Source organism: Nilaparvata lugens, chromosome X, assembly GCF_014356525.2.
Source record: "Nilaparvata lugens isolate BPH chromosome X, ASM1435652v1, whole genome shotgun sequence".
Lineage (NCBI taxonomy): Eukaryota > Metazoa > Arthropoda > Insecta > Hemiptera > Delphacidae > Nilaparvata > Nilaparvata lugens.
The window spans coordinates 6,300,196-6,321,782 of record NC_052518.1 but is presented as its reverse complement, the minus strand read 5'-3'; the positions used below and the strand labels follow the sequence as shown (position 1 = coordinate 6,321,782).

General features: G+C 35.8%; 1 protein-coding gene across 1 annotated transcript in view; it reads left to right on the top strand.

The window, feature by feature from the left end:
• The first annotated feature begins 2,608 nt into the window (after positions 1-2,608).
• Positions 2,609-21,587, top strand: part of LOC111050832 (lysine-specific demethylase 5A-like) — a 64,178-nt gene continuing 45,199 nt past the window's right edge. Inside the window, exons 1-10 of the mRNA XM_022337192.2 lie at positions 2,609-3,166; positions 6,759-6,836; positions 9,275-9,413; positions 10,947-11,110; positions 11,976-12,020; positions 12,514-12,672; positions 14,669-15,052; positions 15,981-16,092; positions 17,543-17,703; positions 19,235-19,405. Of these exons, the coding sequence (XP_022192884.2) occupies positions 2,927-3,166; positions 6,759-6,836; positions 9,275-9,413; positions 10,947-11,110; positions 11,976-12,020; positions 12,514-12,672; positions 14,669-15,052; positions 15,981-16,092; positions 17,543-17,703; positions 19,235-19,405 (1,653 nt within the window). The 5' untranslated portion in view covers positions 2,609-2,926. The remainder of the gene's footprint in view (positions 3,167-6,758; positions 6,837-9,274; positions 9,414-10,946; positions 11,111-11,975; positions 12,021-12,513; positions 12,673-14,668; positions 15,053-15,980; positions 16,093-17,542; positions 17,704-19,234; positions 19,406-21,587) is intronic.

The following is a 21,587-nucleotide window of genomic DNA, read 5'->3' as shown; positions in this document are numbered from 1 at the left end:
AAGGTTGTAATTGAAGGACATTGAGATTGACATTGATATGCCGAAAATTGGATGGTTTACAGCGTTTTTCTTGCATTTTCAAAAACAAATGAAGATGGAAGATGGAACGATTCAAAAGCTGATGCTGAAATTTGGTACACTGGATCAAGTGTATATAATTATGTTGTGTCCCCTATAAGGGAACAGGAGGAACGCCGACAGCGCACTCGTGGATAAGATGTGTACTCCTCAAGGGAGCAGCTATTATTTGAACTTGAAAATACCTCACTTGCAATTCACTTATTTTGAAAATTATTCGACTGGGAAGGAAATGAAAAATACCTTGAAGTTCAAAAAAGATCAATATTATTGCATATGATATTATTTGCAATAAAGAATATTAAAATACTGAATTTAATGAATCATAATATTCATTGATTTCCTGGGTGAAGTGGATAGGCTTAAGGCTTTACTATTGGAAGGATTGAGTGAATAATTTTTTTATTTTTATTACTTAGATACTTGTTGATTGACATAACTATATTGCCAACATTTTTTATAGAAGGTTATACATGGAATTACATGATTTTATATTTTTTAAACGATTTTCTATCATGTATTACCATACATGACATCACAACCCAAAACAGGTTATCCTGTTTCAATGTTTTTCGTATTTATCTATTGATCCACATGTGGTTTTTAATGAATTATATGGTAATGATGAAATACCGTATTAAGGAAGTGTATGATGAAAACTATAGGCAAAATAAATTACCAGCAACATTTCATAGCAGTGGGTCCAAGATCAGGTCATAGAATTATTGTCTTTGTGATAGGCTATAATACTACACCTTGTATGTTAGGATTATATTATTTATAGACTAATAATTATTTCATTTGAATTATCATAAAACATGTATAGACTTGTCACTTTCTCTTAAACAGGCAATTGGAATTCTATAGAGAAATAATGCTTATAGTAGACTATCTCACATGAAATAAAACTTGATTCATAAAACTTATAATAACTCACCCCACAAAACAAGAGGAGCCTTTTTTAATTCCTTCAGAGAGCATGTAAATATTGAGTGTAAAGTTGGTATTCTATTATTATAAAACATCATGAACGATCACGTTTCTATTATGCATTTTGTTTTGATCTGTACAGTAAATTATGCAGACGACACAGACAACGATTGTCTAATCACTATCCTATAACCTTTCACCTCCTTTCTTTCAACAATATTGAATACATTACCACATACTAACAAGTTTCTCTTTTCCTAAAAGTAGAGTCTCACATTCAAATTCAAAACTCACATTTTATGTGTTTAAAATCAGTTTCATTCACTACTGTTCTATCTCTGCCAATGTAAACAAGAAATGGGAAACCCTGATGTAGTTCATATTTTGTCCACCAGAGACTGCATAAGTCGAATCTTCAGCCAACTTCTGTTCCCCTCATAAGGGGGAATCATCTTCAAAATGAGCCTAAAATCAGTTCTCTCTCCAGTTTTTCATCCCATGTTCATTCAATGCAATTCCCATACTTCTCAAAAAAATTGAAACTTGAAGGGTTGGAAAAGTGTGTGCTGTAAGTTCTCTACATTATTTACATCTCAAATTTAAAATAAACTAGACTCAAATACAAAAATTCTTATAATATCCTAATCATTTCTGTATGCTCTATTTAATTCTATCACAATAGTGTTTGGAACCTTGCTTTACTTAATTCAAATAATATGTTTTTTAAATCGAACCTGAATGTTTATAATCAATACAGATTTTATATAGCTCAGTAATAAAATATTTTGAGAGTATTATAAGATGAGTATTTAATGAATCAAATAATTCAAAAATAATTATTTTCAAGAGATCTAACTGGTTTGATTCTATTATATTAGCCACACTTATTCCGCTGTAAGAAGTAAGTAAGATGTTACATACAATACTTCTTGTATGATGGTTTATTTTTGTATAATTTATCTCCAACTTCTATTTAAAACAACTCTAGTGGAACATTTCATGGCACACCTGACCAATCACAGCTTCTTTTAAGGCACTCAGGTTGAGAAACACTCCTGTAATCTTTTTTTTTTGTGTAGTTGAGAAGTTGATATTGTGGTAATTATTCATATTGAATGAAAAAGACTAAGAAATTGTCAAAAAACCACTGATTTATTGATAATTAGAAAGACCGGTTTCGGTTATTATACCATTGTCAATCTCTGATAAACTATAAACTCTATAGAGTTATCAATAAATCAGTGGTTTTTTGACAATTTCTTAGTCTTCTTCATTCAACTCCTGTAATCATCAACTTATAAGTAATAGCACTGTATAGAGTTTACTTGATGAGTTCGAAATAGCATCAAAATCATAGTGTGGTAGTATAATTCAAAATCAAATTAATATTAAAATCATACTGGAAAAGTTGGGGTTACAGGTTAGATATGACATCTTTGTATGAGTTTAAAATGATGAGTTGAGTTTGAAAGATTGGGTATGGTTTAAATGATCAGGTCAGGTTAGGTTTGAAACGTACTTATGTGGTTTGGATTGGGTTTAAAATGGTATGAAAGCTTTGGCATCCAGGCCAGGTTTTTAGGTACAGTGGCTGGGCGGGCAGAAAAATCTCTGGACTGCCATTTTTTATCAGATCTCAGATACCTTGTTTGGTTTTGGTTAATAATTCTAGTTCAAACATAGAATTTTCTTCAATCGAAAATGAATCTCGCATTTTTATTATGTGGAGAATGTTACTCCGTATGTGATTCAAAAGTGTAGTGGACAATTTGTGATTGTGAATTGTATTTTAAGTATGGGTACAGATTTATAAGCATACATGATTGTCACTAAGTCAACATGCATTTTTGCGCGTTGAAGTAATTCATCAATAAACTATTTGCTACTGTACTCATAATTTACTAACTGCCACGAAATAATGCCGAAGAAAAGAGTAGCACGTTCCAACAAATCGTGCATTGGAGATCGTTTAAAATCTCGATCCGTGGTTGTTGGAAATTCTGAACGAAAATCAGATGATACTTTCACATTCCAACAACCACTTGAAGCGCCAACCTTTCGTCCGACGAAGGAAGACTTTGCCGATCCTGTATATTACATAAATTCCATCAAGAATTCAGCAGAACAATATGGAATGTGTAAAATCGTACCTCCTGGGGTGAGTACTGAACTTGTATCAGCTTTACTATTGCAATGCTTACAGGTTGTCAATTTTCATTGTTGTGTAGGTCTATGCATTGTATTAGATTTGTAACTGAATTAATTATGCTAGCCTACTTTGGCTACCCATGACGTTCTTAATGATAAATCGTTAAGTTGGTTACTCAACTTATTTATATTTTCTAGTTACGACTGATATTATTTTCTCCTCCTATTGATTGTTTGTATTCATGAAGAGTAAAGTAGGATAGGGATAATGTTAATCGACCTTTCATGAATAATACTGTCATCATTACCGACCAGATCATGGAGATAGTCAATGATGAAACCTTACATATTTCTTGCAAACTTGCAAATGAAGTCAGGTCTAGGCTCACTGAAAGCAAACTATCAAAGTAAAGCAAACTGAGAAATACTCTCACCTTCAAAGTGATGTCATTATGGCTTTGATGTTGCTACTCAGTCATGTTAGGGTAGGTTACAAATAGCAACTCTTAAAAATTCGACAAGATGTACGCTTGATTAGGTTAGGTTAATCCCAATCACGCGATGTTGCGCAGTAATATTACAACCCTATACGTAATGAATGTTTTTCAAAAACCGTAACCTGATATGTTTGTAGAAATTGTAAATCTCTTGCCTCGTCATGCATAGGCCTACTTACTTAGCACTTACTTAATCCGTCTTCCCAGCAGTCCTGAGGCTGCAGGAGTCGTCATGATTTATAAGGATTATCTCCTGTGTATGTAGGTGTGTTCATCTACATATTTATTTATGTAGTAGTATGGCCGGTCTCTGAGCTGTTATACAAATACTCTCTTTCTTGAGATTGATTTTAGGATTTCAGGCAGCAAGTTGTAGAAAAAAGACCCTGCATATGTTGGGATCTGCTATATTTTCTTAGTCGGTGTTGAGGTAGATACAGGTTGTTTTGGTTTCGCATGTTGTAGTTGTGAAGATTCGATCTCAGTGTTGGATTTGTCTCCTTTGCTTGCACTATTGATTCCAATATGTAGGGTGATATGACTGTCAGGATTTTGCTGCTCTTGAATATCTCTGCAGTGCTAAATCCTATCCACTCATAATACCGTTGTTATTGCTCTTTTTGGATTCTCAGTATTCTTTCAAGGTTAGTTTGTGCTGTTGAACCCCAAGCCGCAATGCTATAACGAAGGTTCGATGCGAATAGAGAATGATAGGCAATAAGGGCAGTGCCTTCATCTGAGATGTGTCGTATTCTTTGGATCACATAGGCTGCTGAGGATAATGTCTTGCTAAGGTGGTCTATATAGTGCTGTCATGTCAGGTGGCTGTCTATTAGTATGCCAAGGAATTTTGTGGAGCTTTTTGTCATTATTTTTTCATCTATCTGTTCCGTTGCTGCGCCATTTCCTGTAGGTGGACTGTTTTGTTTTTGTTACTTACTTTATACTTGTAGTTATCCCACTGGAAACGCTGTTGCGTCGTGGTCGTCACTCTGTAGATACTCTTCTACCGAGTAGTATGGATTGGCTAACACATAGCTCTTGAATCTGTCCTCTTTCTATATGCTTCTAATGCTAGCCGGAACCTTGTTGTATTTTTTGAGCTGAGGAATTTAGGCCCATTCTGGCTAGGGTTGATGTCACCTGCTCCACGTGGATCATCCGTGTTTGGCGAGTGTTATGCTGATGATGTGTTCATAGTTAGTTGTAGTCTATTGCATATTGAGGTTACTTCTTCTATTGCCGGTTCAATAGAAGAAATGTTTCTAGAAATATTTCTTATTGGTGTGGTCTTCTCAGATGGAATAAGTATTGTGGTGTCATCCGCGAACAAGATGCATTTTTCCCTCACTCTGTAGTTCTTTTGGAAAGTCATTTATGTACACCAGGAAGAGCAGAGGGCCTATTATGGATCCGTGGGGTACATCTCTGGTCACTGGGCAAGGTGAAGATTTGTAGGTAGTGGTGAAGTTGTTGTTAAGGTGGTCAATCTCCACATACTGTAGTCTTTCTGATAGGTAGTTCTCGATCTATTTAAGTGCCTTACCCTCAATTTTCAACTTTTTCAATTTTAATTTTAAGATGTTCCAGTCTATGCTTTTCGCAGGTCTATGAGGAGTCCAATGGCTGTTTCATGTGTTTCCCATACGCTATTTATGTCTTTGCATAGTTCTGATATAGCTGTAGTAGTGCTAAGAACCCTCCATGTTGTCTCACATGACTGTGATACAGTACCTAATTTGTTGCTTTCCAGGTGAGTCATCAGTTGATTGTATATCGCCCGCTCTATGATCTTAGATGTCACTGGTAGATTAGCAATTGGTCTAAAATTCTTTGTATCATTTTTATTCTCACCTTTAAATTTTGGGTAGATCTTGGCAATTTTGAGTTTTTTGGGAATGTAGCCTGTTCCATAGACGAATTTACTATATCCAGTAGTGTTGTAGTTAGTTCTTCCCCACAGTACTTCAGAATTTTGTCCGTGAAGTCATATTGCTAGTTTGAACGGCCAAATTTGGGCGTTCACTTTTGAACGGCGTTTACTGGCTTAGGGTAACCGTCCACTGGAACCGTATTCAACCGATCCGTTCGGCCGTTGGATCGGACGAATCTGCCGGCCATTAATTTGGCCGAATATGGTCGTTCATTGGAACAGTTTACGTCAGTCTAGTTCAGTAGTTGGCTGAACTATTAAATATTGAATTAACTACTATCATTACTTACTTACCCCCTACTATCATAGCCACCAAAATTTTTCATAAACAATGATTAGCCTATATTGAGGTTTTGAAAATTGAATAAACAAATATCCACTAAATTAGTTATTCATTACAATAATCTTACCTTCAGATCCTATTTGTTCAGCAATCTTTGTCCACAGATTCCTTTGAACATCACGACGATGATATCTTTTGTCTCGCATATCCCACAATAGAACATGCTCTTGAACCAAACTTATCAACTTTTCATTCTCCATAGTTACAACTTTATAAAACAGAACAACTTCAACAAACAATTGTTCCAACTGTGAAACAATTTTAGGTTAGGAACACTTTGCTGTTTCAGCTCGACTAGTTAGTTCGGCCGGATAGAGCCGAAAAATCACATTCAGTTCGGAGATCGAAAAATTGATCGGCCGGAGACGGCCGTGCACGGCCGTATGAACCTGACGAGCAACGTTCCTTTCTTTGTTGGGGGATCGTTCGGTAGTTTTCGACCGATGCTAGCTCGGACGAAAACGGTTCTAGTGGACGGCCCTCCCAAAAATCGAATCAACATAAGGATCCACAGTTTAAACTCGAGTTAAAACCATTTATGGGCTAGACGCAGTTTAAGCCGAGCATCTGCAAACTGGCATTAATTAATTCATATTAATGAATTATATATATATATATATATATATATATTATATATATATATATATATATATATATGTATAGAGACATAAGTGAAATAGTTTTATAAGTTACTATATTGTATTGAGTGTACGATGCTGTACTCTATTTACTTATTGCAAGTGATCATATTATAGCATTACAACTTCGCCATAACTTTCTTGTTTTTACATTATCATCGCATAGTTGAAATGAAAATTTCATTTTTCAGGGAGTCCTTTTCCCGTTTACTCTCCCGGTTGATAAGTTCAGATTCACCACGAGATCTCAAAATTTGGGCAGATTTGACGTAAGTACATTCATTTATTCATGTCATGTGAGTTATATTTTTGTAATTGCTGATAATTCCAACATGTGCTTTTTTAGTTTGTGCGTGGGTAATTAGAAGTGTGTGAGTGATTTGCTGTGGTCATCAAACGTCCACAAATCAAACGACACGTGGGATTTGAACCCACTACCAGGTTGCGCTAGCAGACTGAAGGGTGCAACGCCTTAGTCGTCTCGGTTAAACTAGCCGGTGACATATTGGTGGTTGTCTTGAATTTATTAAGCCATTACCTAGTCAATGTCGATATTTTACTTCGTTCTAAAATTTTTAAAATAAGTAAATGAGATATTGTTATATGCAGTGGCGGCTCTGACTAAAACAATCAACTGCGACACTACCTATTTTTGGTTGAAATAGTGACTACGTAAGCTAGCACGTTTTTGTTGTCACTAGGAAGTCAATCAGGTTCCAGTATTGAGTATACGGTACCCACTTGAATCATGTCATATATACCAGAACATTTCAATAACATTTTAAAATAAAATCATAGAGGGAAGTTAGCAATTTTATGCTAACTTTTCTCTATGATTGAATGAATCAGATTCACTATCCACTCACCATTTACAAATCAGTGCGGCTTTTGAAGCAATAAATTCACAGGGAATTAAATAGCCTTGAACATTTTATTATAAAAATACATAGACCTACGAATATTCACCTGTAAAAATTACATTCAAAACAATTCTTTGTAAGTCTTTTACACGGAACCGTATACTACGGATTTGCACTGATAATATTAGGTTCTGAAATAGTGTTCTGATTTGAATTTCTCTATCCATCATGGAGAATGTCCGTGAAAAGATGGCGGCCCAACGTGCGATTTTAGCTTGTGAAGTATGACTGCAAAATTGGCAATAGTGTTACATAGACTCAACGCTGTAGGATGGGGCACTTGGAGTTGTGTCCAAACACTGCAGCCTGAATAAACTCGTTGTACAATTTTGCCACGTTGAACCATATCGACGCTCGCTCGGCTCAATGGTCATAATCGATGATACATCGATTGTATCGCTTCACCCGCGTCAGCGGCAAATTTGAACGTTTGATACCATTTCTACTATTTTGATACCTTTTACTAATAAAAATAGTATATGAAAATATGGAACAAAATGGGTTATTGAATCTTTTTAGTTATTAAATTTACTTCAAAATTACAGGGTGGTCAGTGTCCTGGTTATTGGTAATTTGCAATGGTAGTCTTAGGCCAACCACCAACGATACTGTAAGACATGTTTGAATAGACATATGCTGTGTCATCAGCGATAGGATTCATGAGAAAAGCAGCCTTTTGACATCAGCCTCACATGAAACATAAAAATAAGAATAAATAAACAAACCACTGAAAAACTACAAATTATAATGATAAAAAATAATTTTACATCAAATAGAGCAGCGAAGTAAAAATAATCGAAGACACAAAAAAATGTCGTTGAAGCCTTTCGCCGATGAAACGAAATGTCACATGTCGGACAGACTTGTCAACAAGTTTGTGAAAACAATTGTTTGAGGTTGATAATGCTATGACAATCTAAACTTGTATCTCATAATGCAATACTTGGTTTTGACAATAAGGCCAGTCACTAACGACTGTACAAGTTTCGACTGTCATAGCATTTTCAACCTCAAACAATGGGGGGCGCGACAGTCGAGACCGACGACAGTCGAGGCCTGCGACAGTAGAGGACTGTTTTCCAGTCCTCTACGGTCGTAGGCCTCGACTATCGGGAGTGTACGAAAATTGAAGAGTCCTCTACTGTCGCCTAACGCAGGCGACATTTGAGGCCTCGTTTTCAGGAGTCTTCTACCGTCGCAGGTCTCGACTGTCGGGGCTGTACAAAAATTAGGGAGGCTTCAACTGTCGCCTAACGCAGGCGACATTTGAAGCCTCTTTTTCAGGAGTCCTCTACCGTCGCTGGCCTCGAATGTCGCAGGTCTCTACCGTCGCTGGTCTCGACTGCCGCAGGACTCTTCTGTCGTTTGCCTCGTTTGACATCGACCCAAACAATAGCTTTAAAAAATCATATTCTACGCGTCAAAATAAGATCAATCGAGTAAAAATCTTTTATGATATTGGATTGGGTATTATCAATTTACGTTGATGAATTATCATAACGTGGTGTTGATTTTTATAGTATCATGGTTCAGAATTTTAATAATTGTCCAAGTAGTATTGGCGAGGCTACAGAAAATGATAAATGACAAATTTATATACTTAATATAAATTTGGAAGAAACTATCAATCCCTCGACAAGCAAAGTATGGCTCGCTTGAACAATGTGTAATGGCGATTAAACATGTAAAATGTGTAAACATTATGAAACATAATCATTTATTACTCGAAGAAAATGTGTTTCTTCATTTAGAACTTATTATTATAAGAAATCTGCTTTATGTTTCAGGAGGTTATCAAGAATAAAGCTATTTTCTTGAGCCGTCTCTCAAAATTTTTTGAGCTTAGAGGCTCAGTATTAAGTGAACCGATTGTGGAATCGCAAAAACTAGATCTGTACACCCTGCACCGCGCTGTAGCAAGCGAAGGTAAGTTCTCAGTAGATATCGTACATTTTTTATTGATACACAAGTCTCTTAAGCACCAAATAGACACTAAATATTATTATACAATATATTACCTATATACTTATAACAACAGACCACATAACATGTTTCAGCGTTAATCTGTAAACATCTTTGAGTTTAAATATTATCGTATAGTATTAAATATAGTAGGCTATTAATATTTTCATGTATGTATATATGTATGTATGTATGTATGTATGTATGTATATATTATAATGTATTTTCAATAAATAAACTGTAGTGAACAGCTGCGACCACTGCAGTGTCTATGAAGTGTTTCCTACAGTTTTGTGTCCTGATTTTATAAGTAGGTACTGTATTGTACAACAATATTGCATATCTACGGGCCGCTTTATGCTGGCATACACTAATCAAAATCGATTTGAGTCTTGGATTCTTTAATCAACTGTGCAATGCAACTGCCTGATCCAGTTATGAAGTTGATCTTAGTTGATGTTATTCAGCATTAATTACATTATGAAAAATTGAGTTCTCCAGTTTATTCTCCAGTTGAATTCACCAGTTTATTATATTCATGAATACAGGATTTTTCAGCGTTATCAAACTAATGTTGAATTTATTTCTATATTCGATCATACTATGATGCTTGATGTTTAGATCTTTGACAGTTTCATATCTTAACTAAAATATTTTGAACGGTAATGTGGACTGTATTTTGTTTGATATAATACTACAAATCGAAGGAACTCTAACCTTTGACAACCAATTTTGATTGAACACGAAACATGCTTAAAAATTGAAAAATCACTCACCATTTCCTTCCGTTTTAATATACGAATGAATACCTTATTTGCGAGGTGGGTAGTGGGTAGAAGATCATTGGATAGATAGGAAAACCCCAGGATGTGAATTCGCTAAATAAGTAAGTATTTGAGTAGTTTTTCAAACGGGACTTGTCATTGTGATAATTTGTAGTCTTTTACGATATTATAATCTTTCACGAGGGCATTTAAAATAATATTTTCTTCACACACACTGAGTTATTACAGGATAACCAATTTCCAGAACTGATAATTATAAATGAAATACAACTTGAAACCATATTACGCGTCCACGATCACGCATAATAATTCAAAACTTGAGTAACTGATTACCCAACGACCGGATTGCAACGACTGCCGGGGGGCTCGCTCGGGCAATAAGCGCATGTAGCTTACTAGCGCAAAGTAGCGAAAAAGTGTACTAACCAACTATAAGCGCTTAAAATTCAAACGCCTATCCATAGTTTCATATCTAAAAATTGAGTAGCTCATATTCACCTTCAAAATAGTTGAGGTTCAATTTTCTATAAATTTAAATTTATGAAGTTTATCGTTCACTTTACGTCTGCTCAACTCAGTTATTATGTTATTCTACCAAGCGAATATTTCTGAATGATGAATGTATCCATCGAAACACATTTGTATGGCTATCTACTGCTTGCTATTTATTGAATATTGATATTATTAATGCAATTTTTGTCTTCATATTTAGGTGGTTACATTCGAGTCCACGGTTTTCTAAATAAATGGATCAAAGTAGCGATCCGATTGAACTACAAGGAGCCCGAGACTATTGCTCAATTGTTGGAAGAACATTACAAAAATCTCATCCTTCCTTACGTGATGGTCATGCAGGAAGGAAACAAGGGCCCTCCTGTAAGTCATCAATTGAACAATAACAAATATTCATCTTCATTCATTAACATTTCTTACTCTGGGGTCATAAATTTTCTAGTGTAAGGCTACTGAGGATGCAAAAAACATGCATTAGACTAATTTGTGGACTCCCTTCCCGAGCTCATTGTAGAGAGGGGTTTGTTCGTCTTGGTGTGATGACGGTTCCTGCACTGTTTATCTTTCAAAGCCTACTATATGTAAAAGAAAATATCCATTTATATGATGCTTTGGGTTCATATCACTCATATGGAACAAGGAATAGGGCTACTTTGAGTTTAATCAGGTTCAATTACACCAGGACTCAAAAAAAATTCATCTATACAGCGATAAAATTATATAATTTTTACCTCCTTCAATCAGGAACCTAGAGATTGAAAAATTTAAAAATAAATTAAAAGCAATTTTGTTAAAAAAATTGTATTTATACAATAGATGAATTTCTCGAAATAAATCTTGAAGTGGAATAGCCTTATTACTTGATTGTTATATTGAGATCAGAGAAAAATTTCTTGGTGTAGAATTAGTTTGTTAATGATTTACCTGTGTGCGATTGTGACTTATATTATTTAATAGTCCTATTTATTTTTTATTTGTCTACTTTTGCTACCATTTGACGTTGTAATGCATTTGATGTTCTCTTTTGTTGCTACAATAAAACATTTATTTATTTATTTAACACTCTTCTGTTTATATTTAGATATGATTCATTTGAGCTGTTATAACCTGCAACATGTTTTGTGTACATTTGTGTAGAGCAATTTTCTTAGTAATCAGCTTATTGTTAGATGCTAGAATCGTGATTGTGAATTCAATTAATTAAATTTTGTAATTTGATTTTTTCCAGCCAAGTAGTATTCGAACGCGCAAGAGAGCGGCAGCGGCTTTGGAGGTAAATTACCTCTATATTTTTAACGTTTTCCTTTGCAGTTATTAAGCTTCCTCTTTTAATCAAAATTCTTGTCAAATGAAGCTTTTACTTTCATGACTGATGTGTCTCCTGTACGTTGAGCAAGAGCTCATCACAATTAATTGCAGATACCTCTTCATCGGACAGTATTTTTATAACTCTTGTAGTTGAGATTCAGAATCTAAAATCATTCGAGAATGAATAGTTTTATTAGTCAAAATTGAAAATTCAACTCCTAAACCATCAAAATGAAACTAGAAACTCAACAAGTTAAGAATACTTAACAATCGATGTGTAGCAATTTTTTTTTTGTAGCTGATCATCAATTTTTCTTGCTTTCATCGCCAACCAAAAGGTGAAATTTCACCCAGTCTCTAGTCGGAAGTTCGGTTATTAGAATTCACATATGCTAAATTAGGCTAGTAATTGGGACCTTTCTGTCCACTTCTTGAAACAATGATTTTATCTCTTGTAGACTATTGTGGAAGAAGAGGAAGAAAAGTCTGCAAGGAATGTGGAGAAATCGAAGGAGGTTCAACAACCTTCCAAGCGAGCAAAGAACGCGAAAACAACGCCAAAAGCTTTACCTAGTCAACCAGTGGGAAGAACTCTCAGAAGTTCCACCCTTGCAAAGGTAATGTCAATTATTTTGAAATAATTAGGCACTCATCAACAGTGATAATAGAAATGAAATTAAATGAAAATATTCTTTATTAGGCGGAGTTAGGACTAGAAAGTCCTTTCTACCACTCAACCTTACAGGCAAATAATAATCAAACAAACAGGCAAATATGATTCATGTACGTGACGTGAAGCTGTGCCTTTTTCATTTTTATTTTAAAAGCATTCCATTTCACTGTCATCCTCAGTCACTCTTCTATCTTCACTGTGCTGCCTAACCTATAGTTACAAATAATTATCAGTTATATTTAGTACAAATTATGTGTTGAATCATGTTGAACTTCATTTATTTATTCTGAGGAGGTCCTTGTGTATATTATCTTATAGTATTATTGAATAAATGTTTCAATACTTGAGAGCCATAAACTCAAAGCTGAACTTTATTTGTCTTGGATACAAAGACGTATTTAACAAGTGTCAAACTAGATTAAGTGACAGCTGTCACTACATCCTTCTTTCCGCAGGAACTAAGGACCGGTTTCCGAGCTCGGGATTTGGCTGAGTTCTAGACTTTAAACAGCTAGAGTAAGAAAATTGGCTTTCCGAAACGGGGCGTAGTCGTAGTCATTGTCAAAGTCACGTTTGAATTAAATTAAAAAAAAAACTAGAAAATTAAACACAAAATAAAATAAAGAGAAAATAGTGTAAAGTTTCAGCTATTTTTAATTATTTAGAAATGTTTAATTTCGTCAAGGAAAAACGTGTCCAATTAGAGAAATGATAAAATAAAAACTGCGACTACGCCCCGTTTTGGAAAGCTAATTTTCTGACTTCAGCTGTTTAAAGTCTAGAACTTAGCTAAATTCCGAGCTCGGAAACCGGTCCTGAATGTCTTCGGTTCCTTATCAGCACTTTTCATATGTCTGATTGTACTTTACAGACAGTCTTAAAACTACCTGTTAAAAAGTTGAATAATTTGAATATTGTAATAAATTACTTGTCGTATTGAATTTGTTTTTGGCATTCATGAATTCAGAACGTATCATCCACTTCATCTGTAGACAATAAATCAAATATTTCCATAAAAATTAAGACTATTCGACTTTGAAAATGTATTACTAGTCTTGAGATCGTTTTCACAGAGAAAGCTTAAACTGAATTGAATCAGCTGGTGGTTTAGACTCAAAATGAACCACATATCAAACAAGGTTTGATATTGATCTAATCCAGTTTAAATTTAGTTTAAACTGACACTGTGCAAACGTCACTTGAGCTTGCCTGTCTTAATCCATCGGCCAGCTGATTAAATTTCGTCAGATTCGTACATTAAAATCATTCTGATGAAGGGAGATATGACAATGAATCTAAGGCTTTATAGAAGTGAAGACTTCTGGAATTGTACTTATGGCTTAAGTTCCTGGTTCATGTACTTACTTGACTTAACTCCTGTAACTCCAGTTATAGCATAGGGCATCCACGAATAGCTGCCATCCCTCTCTATCATCTGCCATCCCTCTCACCTCTCGCCATGTCTTTCCCACCTTGTCAAGCTCTTTATCCACTGTTCGCCTCCATGAAATCCTTGACCTTCCCTTTTTTCTTCTCCCCTGAGGATTCCACTGCAAAGCATCCTTTTCTATTGCTCCATCTCTTTTCCTCAAAGTATGGCCTATCCACCTCCATTTCGTCTTCCTGATCTCAATGTCTATGGGCATCTGTCCTGTATTGTGCCAGAGCTCTTCATTTTAAATCATATCTGGCCACCACACGCACTCAATCTTTCGCAGACATCTATTAATGAAAACTTGGAGTCTTTCGCGGATTTCAGCTGTTACCTTCCAGGTTCATGTCTTATGCTGCTATTTATTTTCAAATGCAGTTAGAAAGCCCTCTCGAAGTTTTCATTCATATTTCTTTCCGTTGGTTTTTCAGCTTTGATTTTCTTTATTCACTTTTGATTTTCAATTCACATAAATATTTTTACACTCAACAAATCAATCATCTTATAGGAGGCTGCCAATAAGAAACCTGAACAACAGCAGTCGTCCTCTGGAAGACAACAGACTGACCGAAAATGTAAGACTGATCGGAAACCAGCTCATACGAGTACTAGTGATTCTCAACCCTGCACTAGAGAGCTTAGAGTTCGGATTGAAGTACTCAACCCGCCCCAAACTGGATCCGAACCTCGCAGTAGTGGGCGCAAAACACAGGAATCGCGCAAAACTCAGGAATCCAAGTCAAATGCAGGTGGAGCAGCTAGCAAACCAGAACATGTATTCAAAGTCCCTTATCCGGTTTCTCAGACTGCTACTAGACGCAGAACAGCACTTCAAAACGAACTGAGGAGATTGCAGATTTCAAACGTTACAACCCCTGACCAAACTTCTCAGGTTAGTCATGTAATCAAAATCATCATTTTTACAACAAACGATAAGCGCTCGGGCAAACGATGTTTCTTCATCGGATGACTGATTATGACTTCATACTGGTAAAATATATATTTAGCTGTTTCCATAATAATTCTCACCAACTCTGTATAATTACAAGTTGCGGATCAATACTATCATGCGAGTTCTTCAACCCAGGGGGTCGAAGAATATTTGAGGTTAAAACCGTAATTTATTAATGCAATTTATATTTTCATGTCTACTAAATTCCGGCAAAAGAAGAAACTTGAAGGCCTATGTGGAAACTATCAACAATTTTTTGTATTGTGCTAGGTTTGTGAGATAAGTGATAGAACCTTCACAGCTATCCATTGGATGGAATCGTTGTTTGCACTGATGTTAGCAGTATTGTATTATATCTATACAGCCGTGAACTCTGCTTAATTATTCAGATTAACCTTATCTTCGTTTAATATAATAACCTTAGTATATTCTTCATTCTATATAAACCTCTAACCAAATTCAAGATTATAATTATAAAATTTAAGCCTATAAGTTATTTGCTCTTATGAGACGTGGAAATTGTTGAAGTGAATGTAATGAACATTACCCTACTTTGGACAATTTTAATGAACTAAATTTAGGAATAGAAGAAGTTTTGGGCTAGAGCCTGCTTTCTCTTTTCAGTATTGTAATATTGGTTTAATCTAATAAATTGATATGAGTAAAATCCGATCCATTGCACTCATATCATGAATGATATACTCTTAGATTTTAGATTTATATTAAGTAAATTATTTCTTAGGTGCTGAATATTATGAAGTTATTATTTATTTCGAAAAGTAACTTTTATCATCACATTTGACTGTATTTTTCGTTCTAATAATATCTTATGGTACACTTGATGAGATCGATTTTACTTTTTCGACAGGACTGTCAAAGCTGCCAAAAAACAATTCCCGATGTTTTATTATCTTGTAATAATTGCCAAACCCGTTACCACGCAACGTGCATCGTGCCAGTCCTTCGTGAAATTCCCAAAGGTAAAGTATGCATAATCAAATCCTTATCCATCAGACATTTTACATTCGGATTAAAAAGTATGTTGATTCAAGAATAGTGCTGATTTATGATAATCACTAAAAAGGATGGCAAGTATGGAATCATTCCAAGATCTGGGACTATTATTTAGCTCTTTCAGCTCACTTGTTGAGTACATAGCTAATAAAGACAATCAGCATATAGGGTTCATATTGTGGACTTGTTGGCTTCTCAATAATGCAGAGCTTTTGCTACTTCTATCTATAAAAAGCCAGTTATATTATTAGAAGTCTGTTTGAATATGCTTGCGAAAATTGTACGGTAATTCTTATTTTACTGAGCGATTCATCTACTACAACGTTCATTTAAACAAAAAAATGCCAGCATATACAGAGTGTTTCAGAAGTAGTGTCGAACATTTTAGGGTATTGTTCCTGGATGATAGGAGACTACAAATTGTCGTATTTGAAGCGTCGAAAACTCAGCGGTTACCCTTATAGCTGCCATTTTGTTCACTTAGGAATTTGTATCTCAAGAACGAAATGTTGTATTGATCTAAAATTTGGCATAAATATTTATGCTATAAAGACTCAACTTTAAAAAATAAAATAAAAAATGTTCTATGTAAATTTTCAAAATGGCAGTCATTTTAAATTTTCTGCAAATTTGACGAAAACCGTTCACTTTAGAATACAAGAGACCAAAAAGTTAGCAAATTTTATCAAGATTTCAAGGATACCTTATTCATTAAGATTGGTCAAAGAATAACAGAGAAATTAATTCTTTTCGTACTGCATGCATGACCATGAACAAACAAGATCATCTGAAAAACATTGTAAAATCAGCTGGATGGCCATATGGAGCCATACCGAGTTTCAAAGCTTCATCTTAAATACAATTGGAATTGAAAATTTAATATTGATGTTTAAAATGGTAAAAAGTGGTCATGCTTTCAGTACGAAAAGAATTAATTTCTTTGTTATTCTTCGACCAATCTTAATTAATAAGATATCCTTGAAATCTTGATAAAATTTGCTAACTTTTTGTCTCTTGTAGATTTTTTGTAAAGTGAACTCTTTTCGTGAAATTTGCAATCAAACATTTAAAATGGCTGCCATTTTGAAAATTTACATACAAAATTTTTAATTTTATTTTTCAAAGTTGAGTCTTTATAGCATAAATATTCATGCCGAATTTCAGATCAATACAACATTTCGTTCTTGAGAAAAAAATTCCTAAGTGAAAAAAACAAAATGGCAGCTATAAGGATAACCGCTGAGTTTTGGACACTTCAAATACGACATTTGTAGTCTCCTATCATCCAGGAACAATACCCTCAAATGTTCGACACTACTTCTGAAACACCCTGTTAATAGTATTGCTCGCCGTTGTAGTTTTTCATTTCATATAATGAGCTCCAGAAATGTAAGTTTTGTTTGTTTTATTTGGCAGGAAAGTGGAATTGCACGCCCTGCATTACCAAAGAAATGAAGAAAGAAGAAGCAGAAAAACCGCTGCCATTCGAAGACGGAAAACGATTCTACTCGTTACGGGAATTCCAGTATAAATCGATGGCTTTTAAAAAAAATTACTTGAAAAAAATGAAAATAAACGTGAGTAAATAAACTCGGAATTTTTAGGTTTAATACTTTTCTTTTATGTTAATAGTTATAGTGTAGTTAATAATTAGTCCTTCAAGATTGAGTTGTATATTTGAACTTCAATGGCAAATTGGCAAATTAATTTTTCTTTAAAATCAAATACATAGAATAATTGCCTTTATCAAGGGCGGACCCTGAACGTAGACGTAGAGTTTTTTGCTGAGGGTGATGCGGAATCTGCTATAGAAACTCCAGGCTTCAGCGTGGTTAATGGGAAGGATCAGTGTGAGTGGACCTACAGCTTTTGGCGGGTTCCAAACCACCGGAAAGCATTTTTCAACTCATTAATGGTATCTAGATTTGTAGAGTCGTCTCGTGAAGTTGTCACTCGTCCAACGGGAAGCCATCTTGACTGCATCGTGGTCAGCGCCACCACGGAGCCTATATAGCTAAACTTTTCCACTAATATTAGGCCTATCATATTCATAAATCAGTTACAGTATCATTTGTCTACTGATCTGACCTAAAACACAAAATTAATAAATCGCTGAAGTAAGCTGCTGTCAAATTTCTGAATTCGGGTGCATTTCGATTAGCCCAGGTGTTCGATTATCCCAGGTGCTCGATTAGTCCAGGTGTTCGATTACCCAAGGTCGGACTTTCCCGATTAGATCAGGACCTGGTATTATCGAACTACTGGGTTAATCGAAGCATTCTGTCTCGATTAACCCAGTAGTTCGATTATACCAGGTCATCTAAACGATACCTGGTCTAATCGAGATACAGGACCTGGTCTAATCGAGACGTGGGCTAAACGAGACGGAATGCTTCGATTAGCCCAGTAGTTCGATTGTACCAGGTGTCATATATACTGTAATGGCAGAAGCACGAGCTGTTTTATATATATAAAGAACAGTCGGTAGCTACGCTATCATAAAAATATGACCCGCCCGGCTGAAGCGTACATCTTCATTGTCAATGCCTTTTCTAAATCTGAATATTCATAAAATTTCTGAATATTGGCTCACTCAACAAATGATATTTTGTGATTCGAACAATCCAAAAAAACATGTATTTAGTGCTTTTATTCACCGACATTGGTAATGAAAAGGTATGCATGAAAGAGAGCCTTGCGAAAAAGGACCATTTTACAAGGAACCGACTGTACCTGGAGCAATCTACACATTTGACTATACAAAATTCTACAACCTGGTGTAATCGCATACCTCGACTAATCTGAATATACGTCGGAAGCCCATGTCTCGATTAGACCAGGTCCTGTGTCTCGATTAGACCAGGTTTCGTTTATAACACCTGGTACAATCGAACTACTGGGTTAATCGAAGCATTCCATCTCGATTAACCCAGTAGTTCGATTGTACCAGGTTTTCAGCTTCATTGTAGAATAGGACCTGGTATAATCGAAACCTGGTCTAATCGAGACACTCCCCTGAATTCCAGTCACTGTTTTGAAGCCTGTATCATGCATTATTCCGATTTTTCATGCATCCCAAATCAATGTATTTATATTTATCATTTTCAGGAGGAGATGCAAAGTATCGATCCAGACATATTGGAGACCGAGTATTGGAAGAAATTAAGTCAAAAAAATAGAACTTTTGATACTGTCGTTGAGTATGGCTCCAATATAAGCGGGAAGAATGGTACAGGATTCCCCACCGCTAATACTGTTATTTGGGAGAAAAACAAAGAGGTCAGCTGCAACGCTTTAATACTTTGCTCAATATCCTTATTTTTAAAATTATATCGAAGTTTTCACTAAGGGTAATGCAAACACTGTAAACTTGCTTTATTAAGTGAGCTTGAAATCACACAAAGAGTAAAATAAAATCTTTGTGCTCTTTTTTGTTTTACCATCTTAGATACTAGCAACTTGTACATCTAACAGAAATAAGGTTGTCATTTCAGTTGGTTAACTACAGTTATATTGTAATTGGTTGGAGACATACTAACCTTACCAAGTATGAACTTCCAATGCCGCTCGACCAAACCAAATTAGAAGATATCAACTTGAAACATTAAAAATTTTCAAAATCATAGATTTATTAATTATTATAATCGTGCTACTTGAATCGTGTTTTTAAATTGTTTATGAATAATTGTTTTTAGAAAGTAGTATCTTAACATTTATTCTTGAAATAGCCACTGTTCATACAAACTAATACACTTCAATACTTTGATTACTACATAGCGGTCCGATTTTTATGATTAAAAGCTATTAGTTTTTACTCACATTTTTGGAATGCTTTCGGTCGCTGAGTCCTTAATCAACACTTCAGAGATAATGAGTAGAAGCTAATAGCTTGTAATAATAAAAACCAGACTGCTATGTCGTAATTTAAGTTTTGAAAAGTTTATCATTAACAAGCAGTTCGTAATGAAAAGTGAGATTGAAGAAAAACTAAAACAGTGGATCATCTTCACTACTTTAATTTTTTCACGAATGCCTAGTTAATTGAGTTATATATTTTGAAGTAATAAATTGACGCTATATTTCTGATTCAGGGCGCCTATAATCAGGGTGAACATATTTTTTATTATTAACCTCTTGTCTTTCAAGATTAAGATGATGCAATCTCTATAATAACTGTTTCAATCATGGTAAATTATAATACATTTTCCACTGTAACATCCCTCTGTAATTATATTGAAAAGTTTTTGACGGAGTTCGGACTAAACTATATCGTAGTCTTAATTTTTGAAGTAAGGCTGGTCACTAACTTAAGGCTTCACATGTCTGATACGACTGGCATGCCAGCGCCGACTGACATACGACTGTCATGTGTGACTCCGTCCCTGGGAGTAGCCTAGCTTATAGCAGTCCAGCTGGGTGAAGGCTCCAGACTATGGGAGGTTCAAGGCTTGACCAAGTCGCCAGAACTCTCCGTCTCTGGGAGTAGCTGGGCACAGTGAAGCAATCTGAGAGACCAGACTATGGGAACATGGGTACCCCAGTCTCTGGAAGTAGCCGGCATGTGAAACCCCCGGGAGGCCAGACCTCGCGTCCCAGACTGTGGGAATCGGGTACGCCTCCGTCTCTGGAAGTAGCATCATAGCATGTCGAAAAATCCTTTCACTGGTCCTTCTTTCCGAAACGCTTGAACCTTTTTGGGCGCCTGTGTGGTGGACGTGCAAACGCCCGCCACGGAGACGTATACAATTGGGAGCCACGAGTATTTTTCCAGGTCTGTAGACGAGATAGAGGATATGTCCGGGCTTGCCCAGCCCACGTACAGCCGGAACTGTATAGTGGTGGTTCCACTCAATGCAGGCTAAACTCCTCCGTGATTCTCGCCTAGCGACTTGTTAGTGATCGCGTGTCACACCTCACGGGATATGCTAAACGCAGGTGCCCATTTAGAGGTGTGACGTTAACGTGTGGTGTCGCGGCCAGAACCATGTCATGCCAGCGCCACACTCTCGCCAAGTCGCTTGCCAAGCAGCTCGTTGTATAGATCCGTACGGGCGGAGTGAAGGCGAGCGGTGGCATAGAAGTCATCCACACTCTCGCCCTCGTCGTCATTTGTACGCACTTGGCAAGAGTATGGAAGCGGCATCAGACGAACAGTGTTCGAGTACACCTGACCTGAAAGAGTACACGATGTTTTCATCAGTCGTAACAATTTAATTTAATGAATTGACCTCAAATTTATAGAGCAGTGAAGAAATAACCAAAAAGGAAAAACTAACCTAAAACTACGCCAATCTCATAGGCTCAGATAGAAAAAAATCAATAATTTTATTCTGTTCATATGTACAGCGTTATTTCGCCTGCAGACCTATGTCGAAGTCACAGGTCAGGGTTTTCAACTGTACGGACATGTGTATAGGTCTTGTGAAACGTTATGTTAGGCTCAACTCACACTTACGCGACT